Genomic DNA, 25,631 nt, shown 5'->3' on the forward strand with positions numbered 1-25,631 from the left:
TGTCTCAAGTCCCCATAGTGTCTCCCGTCTCATCCGCTCCAGCTTTAACTAAGGAAACGTCTCCTCCTTCACATCTCCTCTCCTCTTGAGGTGAAGGGCTGAGGGAACCGGACCACACTGCTCTCATCCCAACAACACCAGCTGCACAGCCTCTTTAGCATGTGAAGCGAGCAATTAAAAAAATCAAATAAAACATATTGAACCAACTCGATAGCAGCCATCTGCGTGTGGTTTACAACGTATCGGGACGTACTGAGATGTATTCGCTTCTAAAGTCCCGTCGACAGGGCAGTGAAGATGTGATATATCGTTACTGTAGTTGTGTTGAGTGGAAACCCCTCACCAGAATGGACTGAGTAGCTAGCATGCGGTGAAGTGTAAACAAGGCTCGTCTAACAGGGCAGCAAAAGCATAAATTGTATTAATAACATGGAGGTTGTTTATTCATTTTCAAATCAAAAAAGAATATTTTTGGATAATGAAGTTTCGTGGCATGAACTTTCGTCCCACATTTCCGCTGTACGGGCATTTGGCGTGACAGACAGGCGTGCGCAGCCAATGGGAAGCGTTGCCTGGAAGCGCCGGCCAATGGGAGCTCAGTGGGAGGGGTTGTTATCAAGTCGTAAACGGTTAGTAACAGGACAAGCAGGTAAGTAAGATTTTGTCTTATTTTTCATCAAAATTAACGAACGTGCCGCTTGTTGAAAAAAAAGAGTCACCGTAGTTAAACTACTGGCTGTCCTGTTTCAGCCGGTCGGATTTTTCGGGGCACTTTTATGGCAAACGTGCTCAAAAAAAGAAACGGCAGTCATTGAGAAGTCAGTGTGGGGATCGGGGGAAGCAAACAAGCTAGCTAGCGTTAGCGCAGTCCGCTAGCTTACTCGGCTGTTATTGGCCGTTAGCTGGCGACGTCAAACGTTAGCATGGATAGCGTTAGCTTCTCATCTGGCGTCGGGAGAAAGTACTGTTTAATTATATCACTTAAAATGACGGACAGCGCGTTGTTTTACACGGTCGGTTAGTAAACAACGCACCAGCCCCGTCGCGACGTGCGTGTTCTCGAGCTCAGTGTGAACATTGTCCGACATGTAAAACTTTTTCATTATGAATGTGCAGCGATAACGTTCGCGTAGGTTAACGTTAGCCCAGTTAGCGTTAGCTTGCCAGCTGGACATTAGGAAAAAAACTTTATTGACCGCATCTGAATCTCATCCGGAGAGTTTTACTAAGATGAAACTAATGTTCCTCATCTATACTTTCTGTTCTTAGGTGTCACTTTATTTCCATCCGAGGTAACTGGAAATATGCCCCCTTGGATTATTGAATGGATGATGTCCACAATGGAGATACAGGTATTTCCTAATAGCAGTGGTTAATTTTTCTTTATTTACTGATGTTCCTTCTCGACTCGGGAGGTTTGTGGGGTCCGATTGTGGCCCGAAATGAGCGTCATATTTCGGACCGCTTGGCTAACCTTGTCGCCCAGAGAGGAGGCACAATGAGGTGCTTCTCACCGGGAGACATGCGCATCCCTGTGGAGGCATTTCAGACTGGGAGGGAAACCGACACCTGCTGGATATGTTGCATATGCCATCGGAGTCTTGGAATGGGCAACTTTTGCTTGGGACTGTTGCTATGGTGACATGGAACAGGACATTTTTTTTTAAACCATGACGAGGATAAACGCAGAATATCTAAGTGAAGACGTCACTTATTTAATGCAGACATTTGTGTTCTGCCATCTGAGACTGCTGTGTAGATTTTGATTGTAGTACTCTCTCATTGGCACATGTGTGAGCACAAATTGATCATTTCATCTTTATTATGCTTGTGATCAATGACACGCTGGTAGTTTGATGCCGTGAAAGATCAGTAGGAAATAAGTATGTAATAATTTGCATTAAGAAAAAAATCCAAACAAGCAAGCGACACAACATTCAAAAGGTCTAATGTCCAATAAGTCTGTCTCAACGTGCGCCGGAAGTGATACTATTTATTTAGATGTCATGGTATTTTATGACTATTTATATTCTAACAGGTGAGAAACAGGAAAAAACGTTATCTTGGATGAGTGGAAATAAGAAACATGGGTACTAATGCTTATATATACCTACACAAGTTCTTATCCCTTTATAATAGGTATAAAAAAATAGGAGATATCTATAAATGTGTTTAATAATACAATATCTCCACCACTGCCAAGCACCAAAGGACACTGAGCAATTGAACTGGATGAAGTAACATTTCCTCAGATATGACATCATGGTTATGTTTAATTTGCTGGTCCTTTGACACCAAAATGTATCTGATTCTTAATCTTAATGTCAAACTACATTCTGTTAAATTGAGGGACTCCTTGCCTTAACCAATGCAGACAAGCCACAATAATTTTACATACACACACTGCCAAGTCAAAGTTACAGAATGTACTGCAGTGTAAAGCAGGAGAGGGATGTTGAACCAGATTACTTTTAGGGTAGTATCAGAAATTGAATAGAGACATGAGATTATATTTACTCTGTATTTGATCAGGTAGTTACAAATCTGTAAACCTATGTAATTATGACAGTGTGGCTGCTTTATAATATAGAATATAGCATAGGTTTTTTTTTTTTGGGGGGGGGGGGCACTAGTCATAAATATAAAACAATACCCATTCCTATTTGATGACAGTCATCAGTTTTATATAACTCTTGAGTAACACTATTCTGCTGTGTCATCTTAACAACAACAACTACAACACAACCAATTAACCACAGCCTCAAAGGATCAACCTCACACAGACTAAACTAAATCTCAAAGGCCAGTGTATGGACTTAAATAATGGGCAGTATGTGCAGTATTACTGCTGTTCCGGGCCTCGTGGTGGTGTATCACGCTGGGCTGTGGCTGCAGAGCAGCTCCCTCTAGTGGCCACAGAGTGCTGCTGATCAGTTCCTGTTCGCAGTGACGGAGACGGGCTTGGACGACTATTTAGTTCCACCCAAAGGGTCACAAACAGGAGGAACTACTCGTATTATAACCACAACACCGAAAACCAGCATGTTAAAAAAAACGTGTTTAAAGTAAAGCGGAAGGATATTTCGCGCACGGTGGAGGAGCGATACGTTGGCACGCCGTCCTCACGGTGCGTCACCAACTCGCGCTAAAGTGACATGTTTGTTAGCGAGACAATGCCCTGCTTTGGTAGCTTCTTCTGAGCGTTTATGCCGCTTCTTATCTGCCCTTTACTCTAGTGGCGAGTATGAGAAATGTCTCCCGCCTACCAGCGAGCAACACGCACGCCCACACGCACACAGCCAACACACACACACACACACGCGCGCGCGCGCTCACACAGCCCTCCTGTTTGTCAGACTCAGATCCGAGGGAGAGGAGCTAGCCGCCATTTTCTAAGCGTCTCTCCCTAAAACGAGAGAAAAATAACTCGCGTCAAAACCCGCCGTGTGGACTACCCCTCGCTCGCTAGAGACGCTCTTTTTTTCGGTAGCGGATTACCGTGAAATCGTCCCGGTGTGAAGCGACTCGGGGGGTAGAAACAACGTTTCGCGGCCTTGTGGTGTATATTCCGCTGCTTGTTAGCAGCTAGCTACTAGCGAGGTGTGGATCGTTGATTCGCCCTGAATCCGGAACGAGAACCCGAGCGGCTCCTCGACTGGGGCCTTTTTTTTTGCTGGCGGGGGAAGTCTGGCTGTTATTTTTGGGGGGCGGGGGGGGGATTACCGAATGGCAGATTAATCGATCCACAATCGTGTTTTTTTGGTGTGCGTTAGCACCCTTGTTTTTCTTTTCTCCACTAAAAACTGCAGGGAGATTGTTGCCGAAATTCCCTCGGATAGTGCAACCTCGTCACGTGGTAGGTTCCTCCTTTTTCTTTGTTAGCGAGCTAGCTAGACAGGCAGGGGTCTACTCCCAACTTCAGACGTTCTGTGCATTAACGGTATCCTCCGATGGACGGGCCACCGTGTACAACAACAGGCCCGGCGGTGTTTATTCCCCTAGTCTTATTGCAATGCACACCGCCTCCGCTCTGCATCGGTCCCGGGGATAAGTTGTGATCCGTAACGAGGGAGGGTTTTTGCGGTCAATGTGGACGTTTCAGCACCTGGATGTAACCCGGGTGTTCGTGCATGGGCCACCGGGCCTTTGTGGACGTACCACATGCGTTACTTTGATGGGTTTTGGGGCTTAAACTGTCACTGGCGTGGAGCGTACGTTACGCGGTCGGTGGCTAAAATGTTTACTTTACACAGAGGTTTTTTTTTTACGTTGAAGTTCAACGTCGGTTTCCTTAAACAGACAACGAAATCTTAAAATCCATAATGTGATGACTGTTCGGAAGTGTTCCACTGCAGTTGTCTTATTGGGTCCGCACGCTAGCTCCAGGAGCAGGTTGTGTTTCTTGCATCAGCCCCCCCCACCCCCCCGGGAGCTAACGTTAGCCAGAAGCGAGGCGCATTAATATACACGCAGTGTGTAAAGTGACAGTTTAGATATTTATCTGTTCGGTTCCTGTGGCTATCTGGACTTATTATTTTATGCATTACTCGCACGGCTCGATGCCACACACACACCCGGCTGGTCCTAACTGTGTCTCTATGTGTATTTTAGGATTACGAAATAACCTTTATCGGGCGCTAATGCATTTAGTGGAGAGGCGAGATGTGTTTCTGTAAACCCCAGGAAGACATTTGGGTGATTACGTTATGCTCTGCTGACGTTGGCTGTGGGCATATTGTTTTTGTCGCATCTGTATCCAGACGGTTTCCAGAGGTTCTGTCGCTGCGGCGCACGTCGATTCGCGTACCGACGCGTCCACCGACATCCGTCCGTAAACGACCCGTTTCCTCGCATGTCGCCGCTCGGCGTGTTCTGGGTGAACGGGGTGGTTCGTAGGCGGATGAATCGCATTGCATAATACGCTTCGGAAATACCAACATGGCGTAGTGCGCGCTGACTATAAACTGCGGTGAAATACTGAGCCCCCGTTTGTCTGACCCTGCAGCCGGGGGGGGGGGGGGGGGATGCAGCTCGCCTGCTTTATTTGAAGGGAGGCTGCTTAAAAAAAATATTTTTAAAGTTTAATACTAACGTACGAAGGGAACGTTAACCCGTGAATAAGTAGTCCACCTTAATCGACCTTTCACATATTAATTTCCTGGCAGTTATTTTGGGGGGAAATTGGACAGTTTCAATTGGTTCAGCAGCCAATTGACCAGAAACTGAGTGAGGATGACATCATGTGCTGTGGTCTAATGCTACCGCCTAAATCCACCTCCTTAAACCGCCTCTGTGAACTTCTGCTTCACAGCGACTTAACCACGGCAAATGTGTGGCAGTGGGGTCCGGGCGGTGAGCTTTGGCTTCCCCGGTTTCTTCCCCTCATCAGAATTGAAATTCCAAAGCATGTTTTTTAAAGAGGAGCCATGCAAGTACACAATGGATGAAGGCGTGTTCACACATGTATGGGTGCAGTGGGAATTATTTATTAGCTTACTGGGAAGCGGGTCAGATGTCTAGTGTTATTCCATAAATATCTTGAGCATTTCATGTACCAAGGTCAGTTCATACCATTCATTTTTGGGGCTTTATTTTGGATCTTGGATCAGGGCCTCTGTAGATAAATGTAATATTCTTATTATAATAGAAACTGCACCACATTTATGGAAATTTTGTGAGAAGCAAGTGACTTATCGGTTGCATCTCTTCATTTGAGGGGTTTCTCTGAAATCCCTTTTACATTATTCCTATAAATGTTTCATTTTTAGCAAAAATTCCCACCTGCAGCTGCAGCGTTTGTTTTTGAGGCAGTTGTAAGACTTGTAGTGGTAGCATTTTTCATTGATCGTATCTGGTGCCAAATATTTTAGAAATGACACTTTTTCTTTTTCTTTTTTTAGGTGCCAGTTAGTAAATTTCCACTCCCTCTTAAAGGTTACTGAACCTGTAGTGCAGGATTTTCATTTGTATGTTTTATTATAGAAGCCAGTTGTCATGTTGCATCTCTATTAATACATATTATAGAATATATACACATACATACATACAACATAGTTGCTGCTTAAACAAAATGTTTCCCCCCACTATTAAACCAACACTTGTGACCCCGTGACTTAAAAGCTCTCTCATTTCAGCATTTCCTATAACTGTTTAGGCTGTGCAGTTGACTGACTTGACGTCATGGCCTTTTAAATAATTCTGAGTGCACTAATACAAATGAAACTCTGGGAGAGCTGCCGCGTTCAGTATTGAATCAATATTTAAACATGTTGTAGGTGTCCGTATGGTTGTTTACACTCTGTGGTTTTGGTTCACGGTTTTGAATGTTGCCTGAAAATTGTTGATGGGAAAACATCTCCACCCAACAGCCTCTCCCCCATCAGGGATCAGACTTTGACATAGTGTTCTTAAAAAAATATGTATGTATATCAGTTTCTGCAAGTAAATCATTTAATTGGATTCGTTGTCTCCCCTCTCTGCCCTTCTTTATTTTGTCTTCACCCTGTCCAGGCTGTCCTCCGGTGGGGCAGTAAGCGGGTGGTGTGGAGCAGGCCGCGGTGCCCGTCCCTCTGCACTGCATGGCTGCGATGGCGCCCGCTCTCACCGATGCCCCAGCCGAAGCTCACCACATCCGCTTCAAACTGGCTCCCCCATCCTCAAGTCTCTCACCGGCCAGTGCAGAGAACAACGGTAACGCCAGCAACATCCTCATCCACAGCAGCGGCCCAGCTAAGTGCAAGACCGCGCCCGAAGATTGCCCGCTTGACTTCTGCGTCGTAGACCAGGAACAACAACAACAACAACAGCAGCAGCAGCAGCAACAACAACAGCCCCAAGCCGACTCTGTGGCTCAGGCCTCGGCCCTTGGAAAGCTCCAGCCACTTGTAGCCTCTTACCGATACTCTGATGTGATACCTGTGCCCTCAACTAAGGAGTCACTCAAGTTGCAAGGAGTCTTTATCAAACAGTCTGTGTTAAAGAACCACAGAATACTGCCCAGCGCAGTGCTCAACGGCGGAGGAGACTTCCTGTTGAGGAAGAGGCAGGCTATCGAACTGTCTGGTGGTCAGCTCAAAGGCCTCATGAGTGGCAGCACTAACGGAGGTGACCAGCCCATGGCACCGGTCAACGGGCTGGCCAAGAAGCTCGCCACCATGTCCGGCCCCGGCTGTGTGGTGGCGGTGAATGGCGACAAGCAGTCCACAGACTCCCAGTCTCAGAACCTGCCCTTGGGTTCTGGGACCTTGGCGGCTACCTTATCGGGGCATATCCCGGCGAAAGGGACCCTTAAACAGAAGCATTCTTCTGGGGTTTCTCAAAATACAGACGGTAAAAACCTTGAACTACCAGTGCTCCAGCCTAATGCACTTTTCCCCTACACTCACGACAACCCTAACTCCACCGAACAAGTGAATTTGGAGGAGGCTGATTCACACATGACTACCGGTCAGCCACAGGGTTTTGATAGGGAGAGACCCGGTAGCAGTCAGCAGGGCTCCCCGCCTTGCACACTTGCACCGCAGCCTCCTGTACCCTGTACCTCTTCCTCGGACAGCCTTGACGCTCACGTAAAGGAGCGCACCCTTCTTAACAGCAGCCGCCAATCAGAGATCGAAAGCCGGCTTCGGCGCCTGCGCAAACGCCTCCAGGTTGTGCAGGCCAAGCAGGTGGAGCGGCACATCCAACAGCAGCTTGGGGGCTTCTTGGACTCAGCTCTCAACCGGCTTCTGGTCAGCAACCGCAAGTCGGAGACGGCAACCCCTACTGCTACATGGAGGACCGGGCGTCACTCTTCCTCCAACAGCAGGGACGGCCTCGGTCGCTTCCTGAAAAGCGGCTCCATGCCCCTGGAGCTGGAGAGGCTGTATCTGAGCGGCTCGGCTAACCTCCATTCTGCAGAAAGCGCCTTTGACTCCGATGTGACAGAGAGTAGCTCTGGAGGGGACTCCGACCTGGAGGAGGAGGAGCTGACCAGAGTTGACATTGAGCAGCGACATGTCAAAATGTAAGTAAATCTGTCCCTTTTTCCACTGGGACCTCGAGCTTATTTAGAGCGTCACACACAATGCGGTGCTGAGAATTCACTGCTGAGGCTCCAGGTGAATGGTGGGAGGCAGCATTTATATCTTACTTATTTCCATGGTGCTCTTGAACTGCCCTGTGAAAGTCCCTGTATTTCTGTGCCCTGCAACACTAACTGCTTCGGTAGTGGTTGGGTCAAACTCCAGGGAGGGGAAGAGATAGCATTTGCCCAGAGAGCCTGTGCAGTCGTGTGGGTGGTACTGACCCGTGGAAAAGGCACAGGTTTGATTTGACTGTAAAAAAGCTCTCACATGAAACACAGTGCTTCCTCCTGAGTGGGACTCAGGCTGAAACTGAACGCTCTGTTTCTCTGCAGAGCGAACAAGCGAGCGCCCACAGAGCCGATGAATATTTTGATTTTATCAAATATTTTTTGTTTTTTTTTCTGTATTTTGCTCGCTGATTGTTGTGATGTCAGGTTTGCGCGCTTGTGTGTGTGTGTGTGTATATGTGTGTGTGTGTGTGTGTGTGTGTGTGTGTGTGTGGCATGCATGGTCCCAAAGTAGAGAAATAGTTGTAATGTATTCGTACTGTGTCTGTATCCAACGGTGTAGATAATGTATGATTTTTTTCGAGGAGAGTGGACAGTGAGCAGCATTTATGGATAATGAGCTTTTAGCAAGAGTGAGGGTCATTGTGTCATCACGAATATAACTATATCATATGTATCATTCATAATAGTTGTGAATTGAGTCATTACTAAACTACTCCTTATACTACTGTTACAAATAGAAAATGGCCAAATTAGTTATTTAATGATAGTATAATAAATATTAAATATAATTAAATAAAATGTTAAATATTGTTACGATATAGAAGTGATTATGTAGAAGGAATCTTATGTTTAAGACGTGTTGGCCTGGCAGCTGGTCAGTGTACTCTCTCATGGCATAAGTCATTTCACAACATTCCACTTTGATGTACGTGTTATGTTGTTAAGTCATAAAATTATACATAGAGGCAATAAAGGCCTTTTAGCCAATAACAAAATAGCAAGACTATATTTAAATAAAATCTCCGTGAAGGATGTTTTGATATTATTTAATGTTTATTTTATTTATCATTTACATCCACATTAATCATTCTTAAAAGATAAACGGTTTCCCTTTATTTTATGTTGTGTAATTTATCAACCTAGTTAGTCTATCCATTATTTATTATTTATGAGTGGTTGATTTCCAATATTCAATGTTATATTATATACATTATCTAGCTATTTCTTTGTAATATAATATATGTGGGCAGTTTGATCCTTGGAAGTTGGAGGTTCTTTCCACATTTATAAACATCTTTTAGGATAATTTTGTTGGTCATCAGCCATATTGGTGTCATGTTTGAAACTGGAAATGGCAATATTCCAAATGAAATATTCTCATTAAATTAGCAATGTGTTTGGATGAAAGGGCTATTTAAAAAACCCTTTGGCTTGAACCAAAAGTATTTTGATATTTAAACCTCAAATATTAATTCCATAGTAAGTCATGGTTAAAGGCTGCATCAATTATCCGCCTTTAATGTGTGTCTGAATGGGATATGTATTTATGGTCAGTTGGAGGATTTCACCCGTCATCATTCAGCACAGATAAATATATCGTACGTTGTGGCTGTTCTTTTTTTCCCTTTGTGTTTATACTCAAACAGCTTTGGTTGTTTGCTAAGTGAATCATGTTTGTGGTTGCCTTTTAAACTGTTAGAGGTTCCTAGATGTAGTTCCGTGCCTGAGAAACCATCTGAAAGCCATTGAGGTATTATGCAGATTTATCAGCAGGAGTACAGGAGCAACCTTGGTACAATAGTAACACGACTCCCGCCCAACTCGTCACTGTCATCCCTGTGTTTTTCCTCTAATCTCGACCAACATCCTGTGATGGCCTAAAATAAACCGGACAAATTACTGTTTATAAACAAAAAAAATTCTCCCTCTTCTTAGTTTATCTTCAGTTCCAGCAAACATGACGCATCTTGTCCTTGTGTTGCCATGACAGCCAGCCATTATATGGGTTCTTATTTTGAAGCAGGTACAGCTTCTTGCCACATCAGTCACTGCGTTAGCAACAGTGTGTAGAACTCGTCCCTGTGTGGAAGCTTTCATTGTCTGTGGATTTGTTTTTACTAGGGCAGGGCCGTCCTTTCTATTTTCATATTGTCCAGTCGTGGTTACTCGAGATTGCCGAGCCAACTGCTGGGGGGAAAGAACAGCTTGACAGCAACACTGCCTCATTGTAAAGATGTTAGTCTTTCACAAAGTTGAGGAGTATGTAACCACAATGCCCCATTTTCAAAACTGACATTTTGTTAGCAATCAGCTTACAACTCTATAGGAGTCACTGAAACGTGGTCTTCAGGCAGCAGCGCATATATTATTTAACATCGGCTGAGTTGGCAACGCTGTGGAAAGCAACCCATTTTTGGTTGCCTGTTTGGATGAGGCGTGTTGCTTCCGACTAATCCCGTCATCCCGGCCGCGCTCTAGACGTGGTTTCCAGTATCTCAGAAGATTGGGTGGCCTGCCAACATCTGTTGTGGCACTTGCGCCACAGGGCCTTTCTGCTGTAGCATTGGAGCCCGTCTGTGAACCTGACTCAATAGCCTCCTGCGGGGGAGTAGTAGAGGGGGGAGGGGGGCCTGCTGGTTTCAATCTGCTTTTGCACGAGCTGCAAGATGGCAGTGAATGCTTTATGAAGTCACCTAGACATGTTACATGGAGCAATAAGGCAAAGGCAATACCCATCAGGAAATCTAAGCTTACGTAATGGCTCAGACAGAAAAAACTGCGGGAATCCTGTTATCCAAGCAGCACTAAAATGCACCGCGGTTTGCAGGCTTTCTGTCTTGTCTGATGATAAACCCATAGCTGGATGGGCAGAGTCTGTGTTACCGTATAAACGCCGGTCAGCCTGCTGCCTTGTGAATCTGGGAGACCGGGTTAGCCGAGACCACAGCATGCCTTTCGTGCTATGGCTCAGCATTACTCTGCAGTCTGAATGGCTTCGCTGTGAGCATGTGTGTGTGCCTGGATACGTCTGTCCCGTTTGACACATATGGATGCGTTTTAGCTCGGCCGAAGTTCCTCAACACAAACCCACAGGCGTTACGTAAGCCCCCCCTCCCCCTTTTATGTAATGTCTGCTGCAGCTCTCAGGCTGAATTCACCCTTTAGTTTTTCCTGCCCCACACCCTATCGGCCCGCCTCGCTCGACAAACCCGGCTTTTGAGCAGTTTTCGTCCTGTCATGGATCAGTTTGACCAGCAACCGGTTTCGGTGTCTGGGTGGTTATCTGCTCTTTTGGTGCGCTTTTGAAAATCCTCTATTGTAGAGAACAGAGAATTTAAAGTGACAACTAGCGCTTTTAATTCCCTTCATGAATTATAACAGCATGGTTTGTGGAGCACACACACTGCAAAGTGGTTTTATTTTCGGTTTCCTAGGGAACAGTGGAACGTGAGCGGGCCTTTGTTTTGCTTTACCTCTCCTAACCCTGTTCCTGTGGCGGGTTTTTGTACACGGATCTCTGGTTTCAAAATGTATACATGGGTGATGAAGTGGGAGTTATGGAGTCACTCGTTGCCTCCATAATGTTCATGGAAAAAAATGAGATGTGCCAAGTCCTTTTCACCCCTGATTGGAGTTCTTATTGATTGTTGTTAATCCTCATACAAAGGGTCCCTCATAATCTATGTAACTAAACCATGTGCCATGCCCCAAATTAAACCCAAATCCAGTTTAGTCGCACACCCACCAACTGCTTTTAGATAATATATCTGGCATTACAGCTTGACTTTGTGGTCTTTGTTTGAGCTATTGTTGCAAGATGATTTGGGTCTTGGAGACTCGTACCCTCTCTTTATTGCCAGCCTGCACAGAATATGGACTTTAATATCCCGTTTCCAATCAATAGCATTAATAACACCGAACCTTGATGAAACAATGAAAGTGGGACAAACACAAGCTGCACTTACATCTCATTGACATTCACGGTGGTCTATGCTCATTGATATTTATTATCGGCGTGCATGGCTATTACAGGAAACTTTTCTGTAACTTTCTAAAGATTTCTTTTTGCTTTCAACTTGATCAATTGTCTGTAGATATTAATTAAACAAAGGTCAAATTTCACTCCAGCACTGCTGTGGCAGAGCTGCACCTTTTACAAGCTAAATGTCTTTTTGTTGGATTGTTTGATGAGGGATAATGTTTGTTGGAGCCCTTTTTTCTGACTACTTTTACCTCCATTATACAGCAGACTTGTATTTACAAGCTCTGCTCAGCATGTACTCAAAAAGCTGTGTGTTTACTCTGCGTGCCGAGAGTATTCCAGTTTTAACCCTCAGTTAAGGGCAGACATCGGGGCACTAGATGTGGTGCGTAAATGCTGATGGAAATGATTCTTGTGCCTTTGCTTCACCGTGAAAAGAGCTGTGATTTGAAATGCACCGTTTACTGGTTCTGTTGGCGGTTCCCCTGTTGATGGTGAATATCCGGGGGAAAGGTCGGCGGGTCGGCTGGCCTCGGAGGCCTTTTTGTGGTGTTGGTTTTGGCGGATGGAGTGTGGTACATGGAATCTCCGTATAACATACATGCTTCATCCAGATCCACCACAATGGAGAATGTGCTGACGAGCACAAAACAAAAGCTGTACTGATTTGCCGCCGGTGCTTTGTGTGCGGGGGGGGGGGGGGGACGTGTCCTGGTTAGGGGGCGGGGGGTTGAGGTGTGTGTGTGTGTGTGTTTCTCAATGCCGCTAAATGACCCCTCCTCCTCCATTAATATGGCGTTTGAGGCAACTGCACTGTAGTGGTCTCCATGTGTTTTATGTTTTACTAAACCTCTTTCACCTGGTATGTGTAGTCTAAATCCGCCCACATGATGTAGCCCCGAGGCCTCCACCCCGCTCAATGTTCCACTTCAACCCTAATTCTGCTTATTTCTCCCTGCAACTCAGCCTTTTTTAGTCACACATTGAAAAGATCCATGTCCACGCCGGGGGGGGCTACAAACAGCAGCAGCTTTTTTGAGGATTTGCCTCAAAATATACTAATAGTAAGAACAATGAATATAATTGGATCATTCAATTTTTTGATAATTTCTTCATCCTGATAAATGTAAGACTATATTCTACTTTTTTTAATTGTATACTGTATATTTCTTGATATTCTGCTGAGCAACTACTATCAGTATAAATCTATTTAGATTGTTTTATTAATCTGACTGCATTGACTAACTACTACTAAGTTGTTAAATAAAGCACAATATTTGCTGTAATTATGGAAGTACCTCAAAACTCCTTTTAAGTTTAGCAAGTACATTTACTGTACACAGTAAATAAGTACATTTACTGTACACACAGTAAATGTACTTGGTTATTTTCCACCACCTGGCCCTGTTTTCTCTCTCGTGTGACTTTCTTTGATGGACCTACTTGAGTTTGTGAGCAGAACAATGCATACCGGGACATCTTCCATGTCAGAGTTTGTGTCCTTGAGAGTGCTCTCCCTTTGGTAGATCAGCTGTCCTCCATCACTGGGTGAATCATGGCACAAAGGCAAAGCACCAACTTGTCAGGAAATCGTGTGACACTCTCCCCTTCCACCACCAGTGTTGTTTTGAAAAGAGTTCTCCACAGGGGACCCAGGGGGTGCAAATTAATGCATTTCCAGTGCATTGATCCGATGCACCAGCTGTGGGCGTGTTGGTAGCGTTGCTGTGCGTGAGGGAAGTACGTGCTTGTTTACCCGTGCAGGGTTGAGGTGTTGAGAGTAGGTGCAGCTGCCGCTGCGTTTGCTGTGGTATCCTTGGAGCCGCATCGCAGCCGATGAGCCGCGTTGCCGCTCGCTGTCGAGGAGGAGGCGGCGCCTGTCATTGCGCTGATTGGCGGCTAACGTGTGCATTGAAGCCTCTCGTGTCCTTCCTTCCGCTCGGATCCACAGTAGACAGGATTCCTGCTTGAATTATTGGTTATCCCAGTATCTGCCGCACTGTCCCCTGAACAGCCCCCACCCTGTGGCCTGTAGATTGCTTCTAAAGCCCGGCTGTTCCTCTTCAGGCTGCCAGAGCTTTCCCACTCCTTGTCCCTCTTTTTAACTCTTCCTCCTCCCCACCCCATCTCCTCTCCCTCCCGCAGCAGTAGTGTTTTCTCCACTTCCTCCATCCTGCTCTGTAAATTGAAAACAGAGACGGGTGTGGGGTGGAGAAAGCGCAAAGCAGTGCAAGGTCTATCTTTGTCTGCCATCTGAGTCATTTTTTTTCTCTTCATTGTTCAGCCTTTGTTGGCTGCAGCTGGCATTTTGGGGAAACGGCGCCCTCTGTGGTTGCTGCTGTGCCGTGCAAGAGCAGACATTTTCCTCTCGTGTCTGCCTTTGAAATGCCCATTCTGCGTGTCATACTGGTAAAATGGAATACTCGGCTCCCAGCTGGCACCCGCTGTTTGCCATGGAGGAATGTAGTGCAATGAAAATCCCACATTTTTTCGATATTCTTCCCGCACTTGTGATGCAATCCCTTGTGGTGTTGTTCGTTTGATGAGGATTTTCCAGGGAGCCTGCAGTTGCCTTTGCTGGGAGCTTTGTGTAATGCTGATTCACTGACCTCTGCGGTCTGATGGGGGAACTGCTCGGATACTTGCCAGATAATGAGCTCTAAATAATCAGTTTGGAGTGCTCCATTCAAATGCATCATGTTTGAAATGGTGCGTCATGACGTAACAGGCCTTCAACGCAAATACTTTACAACTCAATGGAGCTAAATGTTCTATATTTTTTAGATCATTTTTTATAAAATAGAAGACCAAGATAGTGAAAATGTCTCCTTGTTTAATTTGACAAAGATCCAAAACCCCCAAATCAGTTTAATCAATTTACAATTTATATATATATATTAGTGTGCGTGTGTATATAATATAATTCTGTAACGAGTGGTTATTTGAGTTACCGTTTCCTTTCTATCATTTCAACCCAATCTCCCCATTCTCTTCTGACCTCTCACATCAACTGCCGCTCACTGGATATTTTCTGGACTTGGTTGTGTGTAAAAATCCCAGTAGATCAGCAGTTTGTGACGTACTCAGAACAGCCCGTCTGGCACCAACAACCACGCCACGTTCAAAGTCACCAAAATCCCCGTTGTTCCCCATTCTGATCCTCTGTTTAAAACTGCAGCAAGTTACTTATTTCTTTCTTCAAACAAGCAATCACCCTCACCTTTTGACCCCCCAGATTTAAGCGAGCAGAGAGCCGTTACACCGTGGAGAGAGCCGCCATCATCAGCCACTGGAACTGGCTGCAGGCACACATCTCGGACCTGGAGTACCGCATTCGACAGCAGACGGACATCTACAGACAGATCCGTGCCAGCAAGGTGTGTGTGCGTGTGCGTGTGCGTGTGCGTGTGCGTGTGTGTGTGTGTGAGAATGTCTGAGCTTTTGTGGTGTGGTGAGCTCTATGTGGTGAAAGTGTAACCATCAGGTCTTGATCCTTCAGGGCTCTGTGGAGCTGGGAGGCGGCTCCCCCAGCGGAGGAGCTGCCTGTGGGACCGCAGTGAAGGCGGAGCCTGCAAACGCTCAGGTATGTGAAGGAGGGCGTTAACGGAGGACTGTTGCTTCAGTCATGTTCTGTCTCTTGGGGCTAAACCAAATTAATTTGTGACAGCTTGTCAGTAGAGATGCATTTCCAGCGTAAAGTCTCTTATTGAGTATTCAGCTATTTCTGCTACTTCCTGGTCAGAGATCTCATGTTTATTGTGATCGTTGGGGCAGAAAGGTATGAATTTGATTGTCGTTTTCTTGGGTGATGCATTGTGTTAATGATGCAACTAAGGCTGACGGAAATCCAAAGCTTCAAACATGCTCATAAAAACAACACTGACGTGTGAAAAACAATAATACTTAGAGAAATCTGTTTTTCAATATGTAAATGTTCTCTGCATACATTTGTTTAAACCTACTTTCTCTCAGCACTTTTAATAATCTGAGCGTTTTTTTATAGATATCTGACTATCAACCTGTTCTTGCCCAGCAAAGCATCTGGTGGACAACAAATGTTTACTTTCTATCCATGTCATCCACAATGAATCAGATGTTGGCTTTTGTGTAATAAGCTTCTTCAATTCATATTCAGATAATTACCAAATGTTATATTACAGGATGAGCCTGTTTCTGTTGGTGAAAATGTTTGTTAATCTGGTACGAGTGCAGGTGTGGCCTCTAATCCTGGTGGACAACTGTGTTTTCATCATGATTGTGTCTTTGCTGAGGATACTGGTATCAAACAAAGGATAATCTGCTGTAACAGCTGTTAATGAGGGGCTGTAGTTTGGAATACCATAATCAGACCTGTAACTTGTGAGGACAGTTCTGAAGTTCGATTGAAACTATGAAATATTTTTCATCTTTGTGTGAAAGCTGGAGATGGAGTTTCTCCATGCGTCTCTTTATTTTTTGCTTTGGGTCAAATTGGCCTGACTAACCCACGGCCACAGAGGCGGGGGGGGCTGGCTCCGTCTTTTCTGTAGCTTCCCCGAATGTCCCGCGCGTCTCCTAAGCGCTGCTGGTCGGCCCGTTGGCGCGAGGTGTAGTCTCACTGGCTTTGTCTTATCTGTCGATGCAGGATGTTGGTTCAGAGCGGCTGGAGCACACGGGCGCCGCCCACCTCCCCAACACAGAGCCCGGCCCGTGGAAAGGTCAAAACACACAGCCGGTTAACGGAGTCCTCAGCAGGTACAGCTGATAAAAATGACCCCAACGGCCGTGTGTTGGCTTTTCCCAAGAAGGGAACCTGCTTTCTGACTCGCACTTATTACAGAAGTGTTATCGAATGACGGGTTGTTTTAATCATTATTGCTACATGTTTACTCGATCTACCTTCTTTTCTTTTTCATATATGATGTGAAGCTAAATGTCTTTAAAGCATTTCAATGAAGCTGTTGTAAATATAACATTTTAACTGATCACAGAAATGATTGGCAGACCAATCGATGACAATCATCAGAAGTTGCAGGCCTAATGTCACTCGCTACTGAGATTAAGTTGTGACGAAATTGGCAATACATTACTAATTCACACCTTATCTAGATGCTGACATGCAAAAAAAGAAAAGCATATTGGATAACCGTCGGTGTCTAATTCATCTCAACTAACCAAAACGAACCGATTCATACTGATGTATTTAATTAACTTGGTTGTCACTTGAGACAAAATGTGTTTGTGTCGTCTTGAAGGTCAGACGCCCGTGACCTCACTGTGCTCCCTTTGGTTTGTGACAGGATGGCGGAGGGGGGCGACGCCAAGCACCAGCAGCCGTCGGCCTACGACAGCACGTGCACGGCCTCGCGCACGAGGCCGCTGGTGAGCTGCCGACGGAGACGGCTCATTCAGCCCAGCGGCGTGCCCAACCTCAACGGCAAGGTGAGCGCCACGTCCTGCTGTGGTCGGCCCGAGGTCCACGTTGAAGGGCTCCGCGTTTGTTTGTTTTTTATTTCATGTTCCAGGCGTCACTGGCTCATTAGTTTCTGTGTTTGTAACCTAACGAGTAAACCGCAGACCGACGTTAGAAACTGGGACAAACAACAAAGAAGGGAAATAACCCTTGTGACGACTCACAAGTTCTAGCCGCGGAAAATAGAAACATGGAGCCGATTGTTCAGGCTCTCCTCCCTCCCCTCCCTCACGCACACACTGGCTCAGCACTCAGAGGGAGAGTTCCTTTGAAACGTAATGCAACGAGATCTCTCGTTCAGAAGTGGAATATTCACTCCCACTTTTCATCTGTTGCGCAGTTGAAAGGAAAAGGAAGTGTTTACTGCTTCTGTCTGTACCATTTACAAGGCTTAACACTTAGAAATTGGTTACGCTGTGGATAAAAAGTATCTGGTGCCAAAAGAAACAACAGGATAAACAGGAAATGAGTCAAAGAGCTTCAAAACCTAAAAAAATACAACGAGGAAAGAAATATTAAATTTGTCTTTATTTAAATAATAAAGAGCCAACATGTTTTGGCAACTTTAGGTCTTTGGTTTGTTGAAAACATGATAAACAGCCTAGTATGAACAACTGACGACATGACCTGGGAAACCAACTCCCTGATTACAATAGAACGAGATTAGATGACACGGGAGAAAAAAGCCTTTTCTGAATGCATCAAAAATGGAAAACTGGTATTTTGGGTTTTATTACATTAATAGTCGTCCTCTGAAGCTGTGGGACTCAACCCTCTGGTGGGTCGCTGTGGTATTACAGCTCAGTCCCATGGGGAAATTCTGAATTGAATGAACTTTATTTAGAATTTCCCATATAACAAAAGTGAAAAGTACAGGCTGCTGTTTCCAACATTAAGCATGAATCAAGTCTGCAACCAAACGAGTTGTGGTGAAAAAGCAGGCTCATTGGAGCCATTAATACGGATAAACCTTGTTTTATCAGTATAAGATGACTTATACATATTTGCAATTTTGTTTAGTTCTCCACAGGTTGCACCTTGTTAAATTTAAGAGGTTAATTACACCCACAGTAAACCACTTTCTCCCAAATATGTTTTTTGCAGAGAACTTTATTTTCATTGTTCGTTGTACTTTACTTTTTTTCTGAATCTTGTTAACTTGAAAGGGATTGCAATTTATCATTTTGAAAAAAGCATCGAATAGTCACAATATTTTATCTTGTACCACTTTGTTGTGGCGAGAACATTTTTCTTCCTCCAAAGTGGATTGTGACAAAAAGGATTGAGAACCACTTCTCAACCTTTTCAGCTCACGAATGAACAATGGAAAAGATCAAATAGAATGAGTTTGATGGGTTTCACTCTGTTTTGTGTGAATCGGGAACATTTATTGCCAAAATATGTTCGACATATGAGGAATTTGACTTGGCAGAGGTGCATTACATCAGACAGTGAGACAATGGACAGATAATGAAGTGTTCTTCACCGATCTGATTATCAGCGGGTAAAAATTTTTGGTTTGAGGGGAGACTAATTGGTTTCTTTTTGCATTTTGATAAATCAATTAATTAGTCCAAATCCCAGTTGAATTATTTATGCTAATAGGACTAAATGTTCTGTTAGTTTGGCCCACAAGAAGAGCTGCCATTAGTACCATTTGTACTATATTTCCACACAGTGAAAGGTTTTTCCTTGTGACTTGCTTGAATCCTGTGGTGCATTAAGAGATTTGGACGTGCACAGCTCATTGTGACTGTCCACAGCTTCACGTGGTTCCGTGTCCTCTCCCACAGGCCCAGAGGAGCAGCTGTGTCCAGTGTAACTGCCGGGTGAACCCCAGCTGTGTGATGTGCGGTGGCTGGCCCACCGCCAGAGAGGACCCCCAGTACGAGCAGCCCACCCTGGAGCGCCTGTCGAGACTGGATCTTGGCGTCCACCCCATCCTCTCCTTCCCCGATGGTCAGTTCACGCACTCGTTTCCTTCTTTTCTTCCACGGGGGACGAGGGAGGAGACTCCTTGACAGGAAGTTCTTCTTGGGGAACTAAATCGACTGGTGTCATATTCCCCCTGAATGCGCGTTGTCTTCTGTGGATCCTTTCAGTATTCTTCAAGGCCATATTGTCTTCCCTCCACACGAAGCAAGGCCTCTCTGTACTGACGAAGGAAAAATGGAAACGTGGCATGTTTTTTTTTTTAATTGACTGTTACACTGTCTTTTGTCTCCTTCCTCCTCAGATGTTTGTATTGGCCTTCGTCTGCAGCAGGTGATGAAGAGCCAGTGGCAGGCCAAGTCTTTGGAGAGGAGCAAACCCCTGAAGAAGCTCTCCCTCAAACACAAGCTGTCCTCGTCCAAAGAGAAGCACAAGTTCACCAACTCGCTCATGGCAGTCAGTAAGTACGAGTGCTGCACAGGATGTTATGTGACAAGAATGGAAACTGTTCCATGTTTAAAATAATCGTATGAATACATTCTCAGGATTTGGGTCATTGTGACAAAATGTTTTTTCTTCCTGCTGCAGTTTATCGAAGGTCGTTGTTATTTTAGTCCAGCACTTCTTGTTTCACAATGGCATTTCTCCCAGCTGTGATTTCTTTCACGCCGTGCTTTTTTTTTTTGTTACAACGTTGCAATTTTTAATTTTATTTTAATCTCACACAATTCATACTCCGCAAGGTGAATCTCATAAGACAACCGTTGAACTTCTTATCTAAAATCTTTTAACTCGTTGCCTTGAAAACCCCCTTCATCAACTCCTGGTCTAATGATGATGTGTGACTGGTTGCTGGCGTTGCAGGATTGGGCCACTATAAGAACCGCGCTGAGAAGCCGAGGACGGTGGACAGCAGCGTGGGCGGCGGCGGCGCTCTGAACGCGGCCCGGGTCGAGGGCCAAGCCGTGTGCAAGACGGAGCGGCTGCAGGGCCTCTCCACGCCGCTAGGGCCCTACGACAAGAACTACGGCCGTAAAAGATTGAGAGAGCACTCGCTGGACAGGGCCGACAGTGAGTCACACACGTTGTGTTGTCATGGGGTTTGTGTGGCCTCGAGGAGACCAATCCTAAAAAACGACAACAAATCTGTCTGTCTCCCGTCCTCCAGCCTCCCCTAAACTTTTCATGGACTCCAGCGGCCCCTGTCCCATGCTGGCCAACATGCACCCGTCCCTCCACAGCCCCCTCACACGCCAGCTGTCCACGTCTTCAGAGAACTCCACGCCACTGGGCCAGAGCATCCAGAGCACACCTGTAAGGAAACCCGAGCTACATGACGATGGACGGGGACTCGAGACTGTCGGGGGTTCAAATTTAACCTTGCGGTTGTCAGTTAGCTTCTTTTAAAGCACCGCCTCTAAAGGACCACACTGTTGTTCTGACCCGTCCGGATATTAGTGTGCTGAAGAAAAGAATGGGTTCCCTACATGTGGATGTCCAGTCAGTGTGTTTATGTTGCGCTGACCCAGAAAGCCTCCATGTTCTAGGACTCCGCCTCTTTTCACAGCATTATTAAGCTGGAATAAATATGGCTGAACATCTGATGCAGTAAAGCCTCTCCACAATGCAATCTCCTCCAAATAATCCTCTGCACTCACATTCTGGGGTGAATATTTAAGGCTGAGGGAACGGGGAAGTTCTGATTTTAACCTTTTGTCTAAGATGAAATAGTTTGTAGTTCTTCTTGCCTCCAACTACGTCAGCGGGTGGAACAAGGACAGATTATGCAGCTGTGAGCTCGACCTCATTTACCATCTACACTGACTGGATTTCCACATGAAAGGAGCCCCTTTTATCCGTTAGACAATAAATATAAAAAATAGAATGTAATACTTTTCTATCCTACGAGTTATTGAAAAATAATGTTGTAAATAGAATTTTTTTTTTTTTTTTTTTTTTTTTTTTTTTTTAGTGAAGCAGAGAAACGCGAGTGTTTCAACAATCTTTGTTATTTATGAAACACTCCAGTCACAACACGAGCAGCTGTCTGACACCATCTCGGCTACGATTAATTCATCTGCATTAACAACCTACCATTGAGCTTAGAACGTTCCAATTCCATCATTTTTAGGTCAATTATCCAGATCAATAAATGGAAACTTTGGTATTAGAACAGCCAATACTCACTGATAAATAATGAGTGACGATGATTTCATTGATGGAACCGTCTCAGAGATGAAACCCTGAACCCTAATCGGAGCTCATTTTTTGTCTCTCCCGCCCCTAGCAGCAGCCCATCAAGAGGAGGCGAGGTGAAAGCTCCTTCGACATCAACAACATTGTGATCCCCATGTCTGTGGCCGCCACCACCCGGGTGGAGAAGCTGCAGTACAAAGAGATCCTCACACCCAGGTGAGTGCACCGGGTCTGAGTGCTTGGAGTCCTTCTGTTTATATTCTAAAGGTTTGGTGTTCCCTCATGTTTGTGTTTTGTGTGCAGGTGGCGATCAGTGGACATCTTCTGTCAGCACATCACCGAGGAGGAGGACGAGCGGGAGGTGAGCGAGGACTTTTCTCCTTCGTTAGGATCCACATTGATGAGACATTTTGATGTCTTTCATCCACTTTGTCAAACACAATAACTTTAAAACGTGAACTGGCTGGTTTGGAGTGAATGGGGACATCTAGTGGTCAAAGCTCCAACTCCCTCAAGGTTAATTCTCTGTAGTAGATCAAATGGAATCTCAAATCTTTGATTTAATAATCTACATTGACTGTGATGTAAGTGACTGGAAGCAGAAGCTGTGAGTCTAGTTCATCCTCCTCTCGCGCTCTGGTTGAAATTAATAGCTATTGTAGCTAATAATATTCAGTGACTTGATGAAGAAGTTGCCTGAAGTGGCGCGTTAACGGTCTTGACGGTGCTCTGTGCTTCTGTAGGTGGAGGACCTGACGGATGCGGCCTTCACTGAGCTCCACCAGCCCTATGAGGACCAGGAGCGATCCCGCTGGACCTGGATGGCCCTGGCTCCTGCTAATAGGCGGGGCAGCAGGTCCGTTAACGTCACCATGACAACCACACGGCCACATAGCCGTTTTCTATTTTCTTTTTATGTAATGTCTCTCGCCTCCCTCCACAGGTCGTATAAGTCTGTGGACGGACGCACCACGCCACTGCTGTGCGGGACCAACCCCCCCACCCCTCAGCCGGCATCCCCCGACCCGGGCCACTGCCCTCTGCTCCACGACTACAGCCACCTGCCGTCGCCCATGAGCCCGCCCAGCCCCGACACCGCCTCCAACCCCCACACGCCCTGCTCCAGGGACTCGCACCGGCTGCTGTCCAGTGAGGACACGCGCTGCTCCACGCCCGACTTCACCTTTGAGGAGAGGGTACGTTCTCGTTAGACTACGCAGGAAGTGAGGATGAGTTCTGTCTCTTCTGGAGCCTGAAGTCCACAAATAAACGTCAGCTGTCAGCAGAGTTTGTGTACCGACAGAGCTCAGGAACCTCTTATGTACATGTATCCTTTGAGACACCAATGGAAACATCTGATATCACACGATAATACTGTTAAAGACGCAAGGACACGCAGACCCAACACATTTCACATCACGTATCATATTTTCGGTTTCATAGCGCAATACCGCCATTATTAAAACAAAGATTTTTTACGAGAAAATGAATCAGATTGAAGAGCTTTGGTCGGAAGAAATGCGTAAATATGACCCCTTCTACAACCCGTCATTGGCGGACTATAAGGACGCGCGGTTGGCCTCCGATTCATGGAGGTTTGCCGGTCGAGGGGAACAAAGTTGTGGAGGAAAATACGGGAAAATATGTCTGCGGAAAAAAGGCGCAGTGGCGATGCACGGGCCAATAAAGTCTATGATAAATAAATAAACGGCTTTCACACACAAAGACGTGACTCTCTAGGTCGTCTTCGACAAAAAACGTTTACTCCACCTGTTGTTCTGGCGGTGAATTGCTCTGCAACACACGCAAGACTTTTTGAGTTTGACTTTTTGAACCATGAATTGAAACGAGTGCAGTGATGCAGTTTTTATTTTTTCTTCAGAATGCCAATAAGGGAATATTTACATATTGTAGTAGTTAGTACTATGGAAAATGTCAAAATGATCAAATGATCACAGATGAGATAGTATGATGATTTTATTGAATATTGCATTAGAACACTTGAATTATACTGTGATGGTTAACAATAAACAATGTAATCAGAGTCACACGTGTGTGTGTGAAACGTGAGGGGCAGCGCAGGGGGTATTAGTACAGATCTACATTGCTCCGTTACACCACCCGTCATGTAGCGCTGGGCGGCGTCGCCAAAAATTCATACTACGGTATTTTGTAAAGATTCTGCCTGAAATCTGGTACTTCCCGGTTGATTCGGTGCACGGGCCTCCGTCATGGCTGTAGAACTATAGTTGATAATGACAGTGTTTTTCGGGTTTTGTAACGTGCGTCTGGTGTTTGCAGACGGTGGCGCCGTGGGAGCGGCGAGGCTTCCCCCTGCCGGAGGACCCCGCCCCGGAGCCGGAGAGCGACGAAGTCAGGCCCAGAATGCGCAGCATCTCAGGTTGCCGAGCAACGGCCTTCGGGCGGCTAGATTCGGACGACATGGAGATGCCTTTTGACGACGACAGCGGCACCAAACACAAGGCCTCCTCCACCGCCCACCGATAAATGACTGATAAGCTGAGGTCCCCCCCATCACCACCGCCTCCCCCTCCTCCACCCACAGCTCCTCTCTGGCATTAACAAGCAGAACCTCAAAGCGGAATAAAAATATTAAATGGGTTCCTGTTGTTTGATATTCAAACATCAGTCTAATACTTTTCACAGTTTTTAGTGAACATTATGGAGATAGAAGCCTTCCTTACACTTGTTTTGTCACAGGAAAAAAAGGATAAATGTAAAAAAAAAGTATAAAACAACACATTACAAAAAAATGTTTTCTGTAGTAGGCTAAACAATGTACATGGGGGCTTAGTGGTGTTTCATACGTCGCGTGTACACTTGTAGCGCACTATGTAGCGGACTTCTCAAAATATGGCCAAAGGGTGTTTTCTATTGACTAGTTTGCTTGTAATTCCCATGTACATTTTTAGTGGAGTGACAAATTACAAAACAAGAAAAAATACCACCCCTTCCTCCTCCTGCTCCTCCTCGTCCAAATAAACAGGTACATTTGAGATGTGGTTCCCTTCTTCTCCCTCTAGAGGTCGCCTGAAATCACCAGAGCACTTCTCCAACTGCCAAGTTCTGTTTGCTTTTGTTTTCATTCCTGACGTCTTTGTGTCTGTAACACATTCTTTGTGTTTTCTTTTTTTTTTTAAATAGTAAAAATCATTCCTTAGTCCACAGCTCTGCCTCTTCAGTTTTATTTTTTTAAAGAGTGGTGGCACACACAGAGAGAGCTGGGGCGTCTTTTGAGCACTTGCCCTACAGTAAAGCGCTGCTGCATGCTGCAAAAACATGCTAATGTTAGTCTTATCACAACGAGCGATACACTTATTTAAAAAAGAAGAGATCGACACTGGAGGGGAGAAGGGGAGGGGTTGAACAATCCGCTAGTTAATTCACTGTCAGCCTACAGTTGTTACTTTATTAAGTTAAATTGTGGTAAAAGAAAACGATAATGCCCCCAGACTTCCTTTTCCGTCTGGTTGTCCTGCAGACATTTGAAATGTAGCGGCCCTCAGCTGGAAGCCCCCCCGCCCGCCCCTCATCCTCCCGAGCTCAGGTTTTTCAATTGAAGGGAATATTTTCTGCCGTTATGCCGTCATATCCAGACTACTCTCCTGCCAGATGGATTTTTTTTTTGTATGTGTGTGTTTGTCATAACCACACCCTTCCTCCCCTCAACCCCCCCCCCCCCCCCCTGCCCCCACACACCACCGTAAGTAACTAATTGCTATGCAAAAAAATACTGGTTGTTTTCATTTGACACCTCCGTTTTATGCCACAGCCATTCAATCACTGTTTTTTGTTTTCGTAGTTTAAGCAAGATGTCAATGTACCTGTTTGATTGTTGCAGCAATTAACCTAATCAAAAAGCAGATTTGTTTGTTTTTGTTTTTTGTAAATAGTACCATTAAAACATTTATGTTTAACTTGGCGTCGCTGTTCTGGCCTCAAGTCCTTCAGTGTGAAATCACTCCTGATTT

The 25,631-nt window shown here is 45.4% G+C and overlaps 1 protein-coding gene across 7 annotated transcripts; it reads left to right on the forward strand.

The window, feature by feature from the left end:
- Positions 1–588: 588 nt before the first annotated feature.
- Positions 589–25,582, forward strand: LOC120819588 (KAT8 regulatory NSL complex subunit 1). Of its 7 annotated transcripts, none has more exons than XM_040177131.2 (16): positions 589–649; positions 1,270–1,352; positions 6,511–8,005; positions 15,295–15,436; positions 15,559–15,642; positions 16,684–16,793; positions 17,339–17,480; positions 19,305–19,470; positions 19,748–19,903; positions 20,299–20,514; positions 20,612–20,757; positions 21,731–21,855; positions 21,943–22,000; positions 22,383–22,495; positions 22,583–22,835; positions 23,941–25,582. In XM_040177131.2, exons 3-16 carry the CDS (start codon positions 6,579–6,581, stop codon positions 24,145–24,147), a joined length of 3,345 nt encoding a protein of 1,114 aa, XP_040033065.2. In that variant the 5' UTR covers positions 589–649; positions 1,270–1,352; positions 6,511–6,578; the 3' UTR covers positions 24,148–25,582. The 7 variants fall into 7 exon arrangements, with proteins under 7 accessions (XP_040033065.2, XP_077959011.1, XP_077959014.1 ...); XM_078102885.1 differs by having other exon boundaries at positions 20,308–20,514; XM_078102888.1 differs by having other exon boundaries at positions 20,308–20,514; positions 21,734–21,855.
- Positions 25,583–25,631: the final 49 nt, after the last annotated feature.

Source organism: Gasterosteus aculeatus, chromosome 5 (genome assembly GCF_964276395.1).
Source record: "Gasterosteus aculeatus chromosome 5, fGasAcu3.hap1.1, whole genome shotgun sequence".
Lineage (NCBI taxonomy): Eukaryota > Metazoa > Chordata > Actinopteri > Perciformes > Gasterosteidae > Gasterosteus > Gasterosteus aculeatus.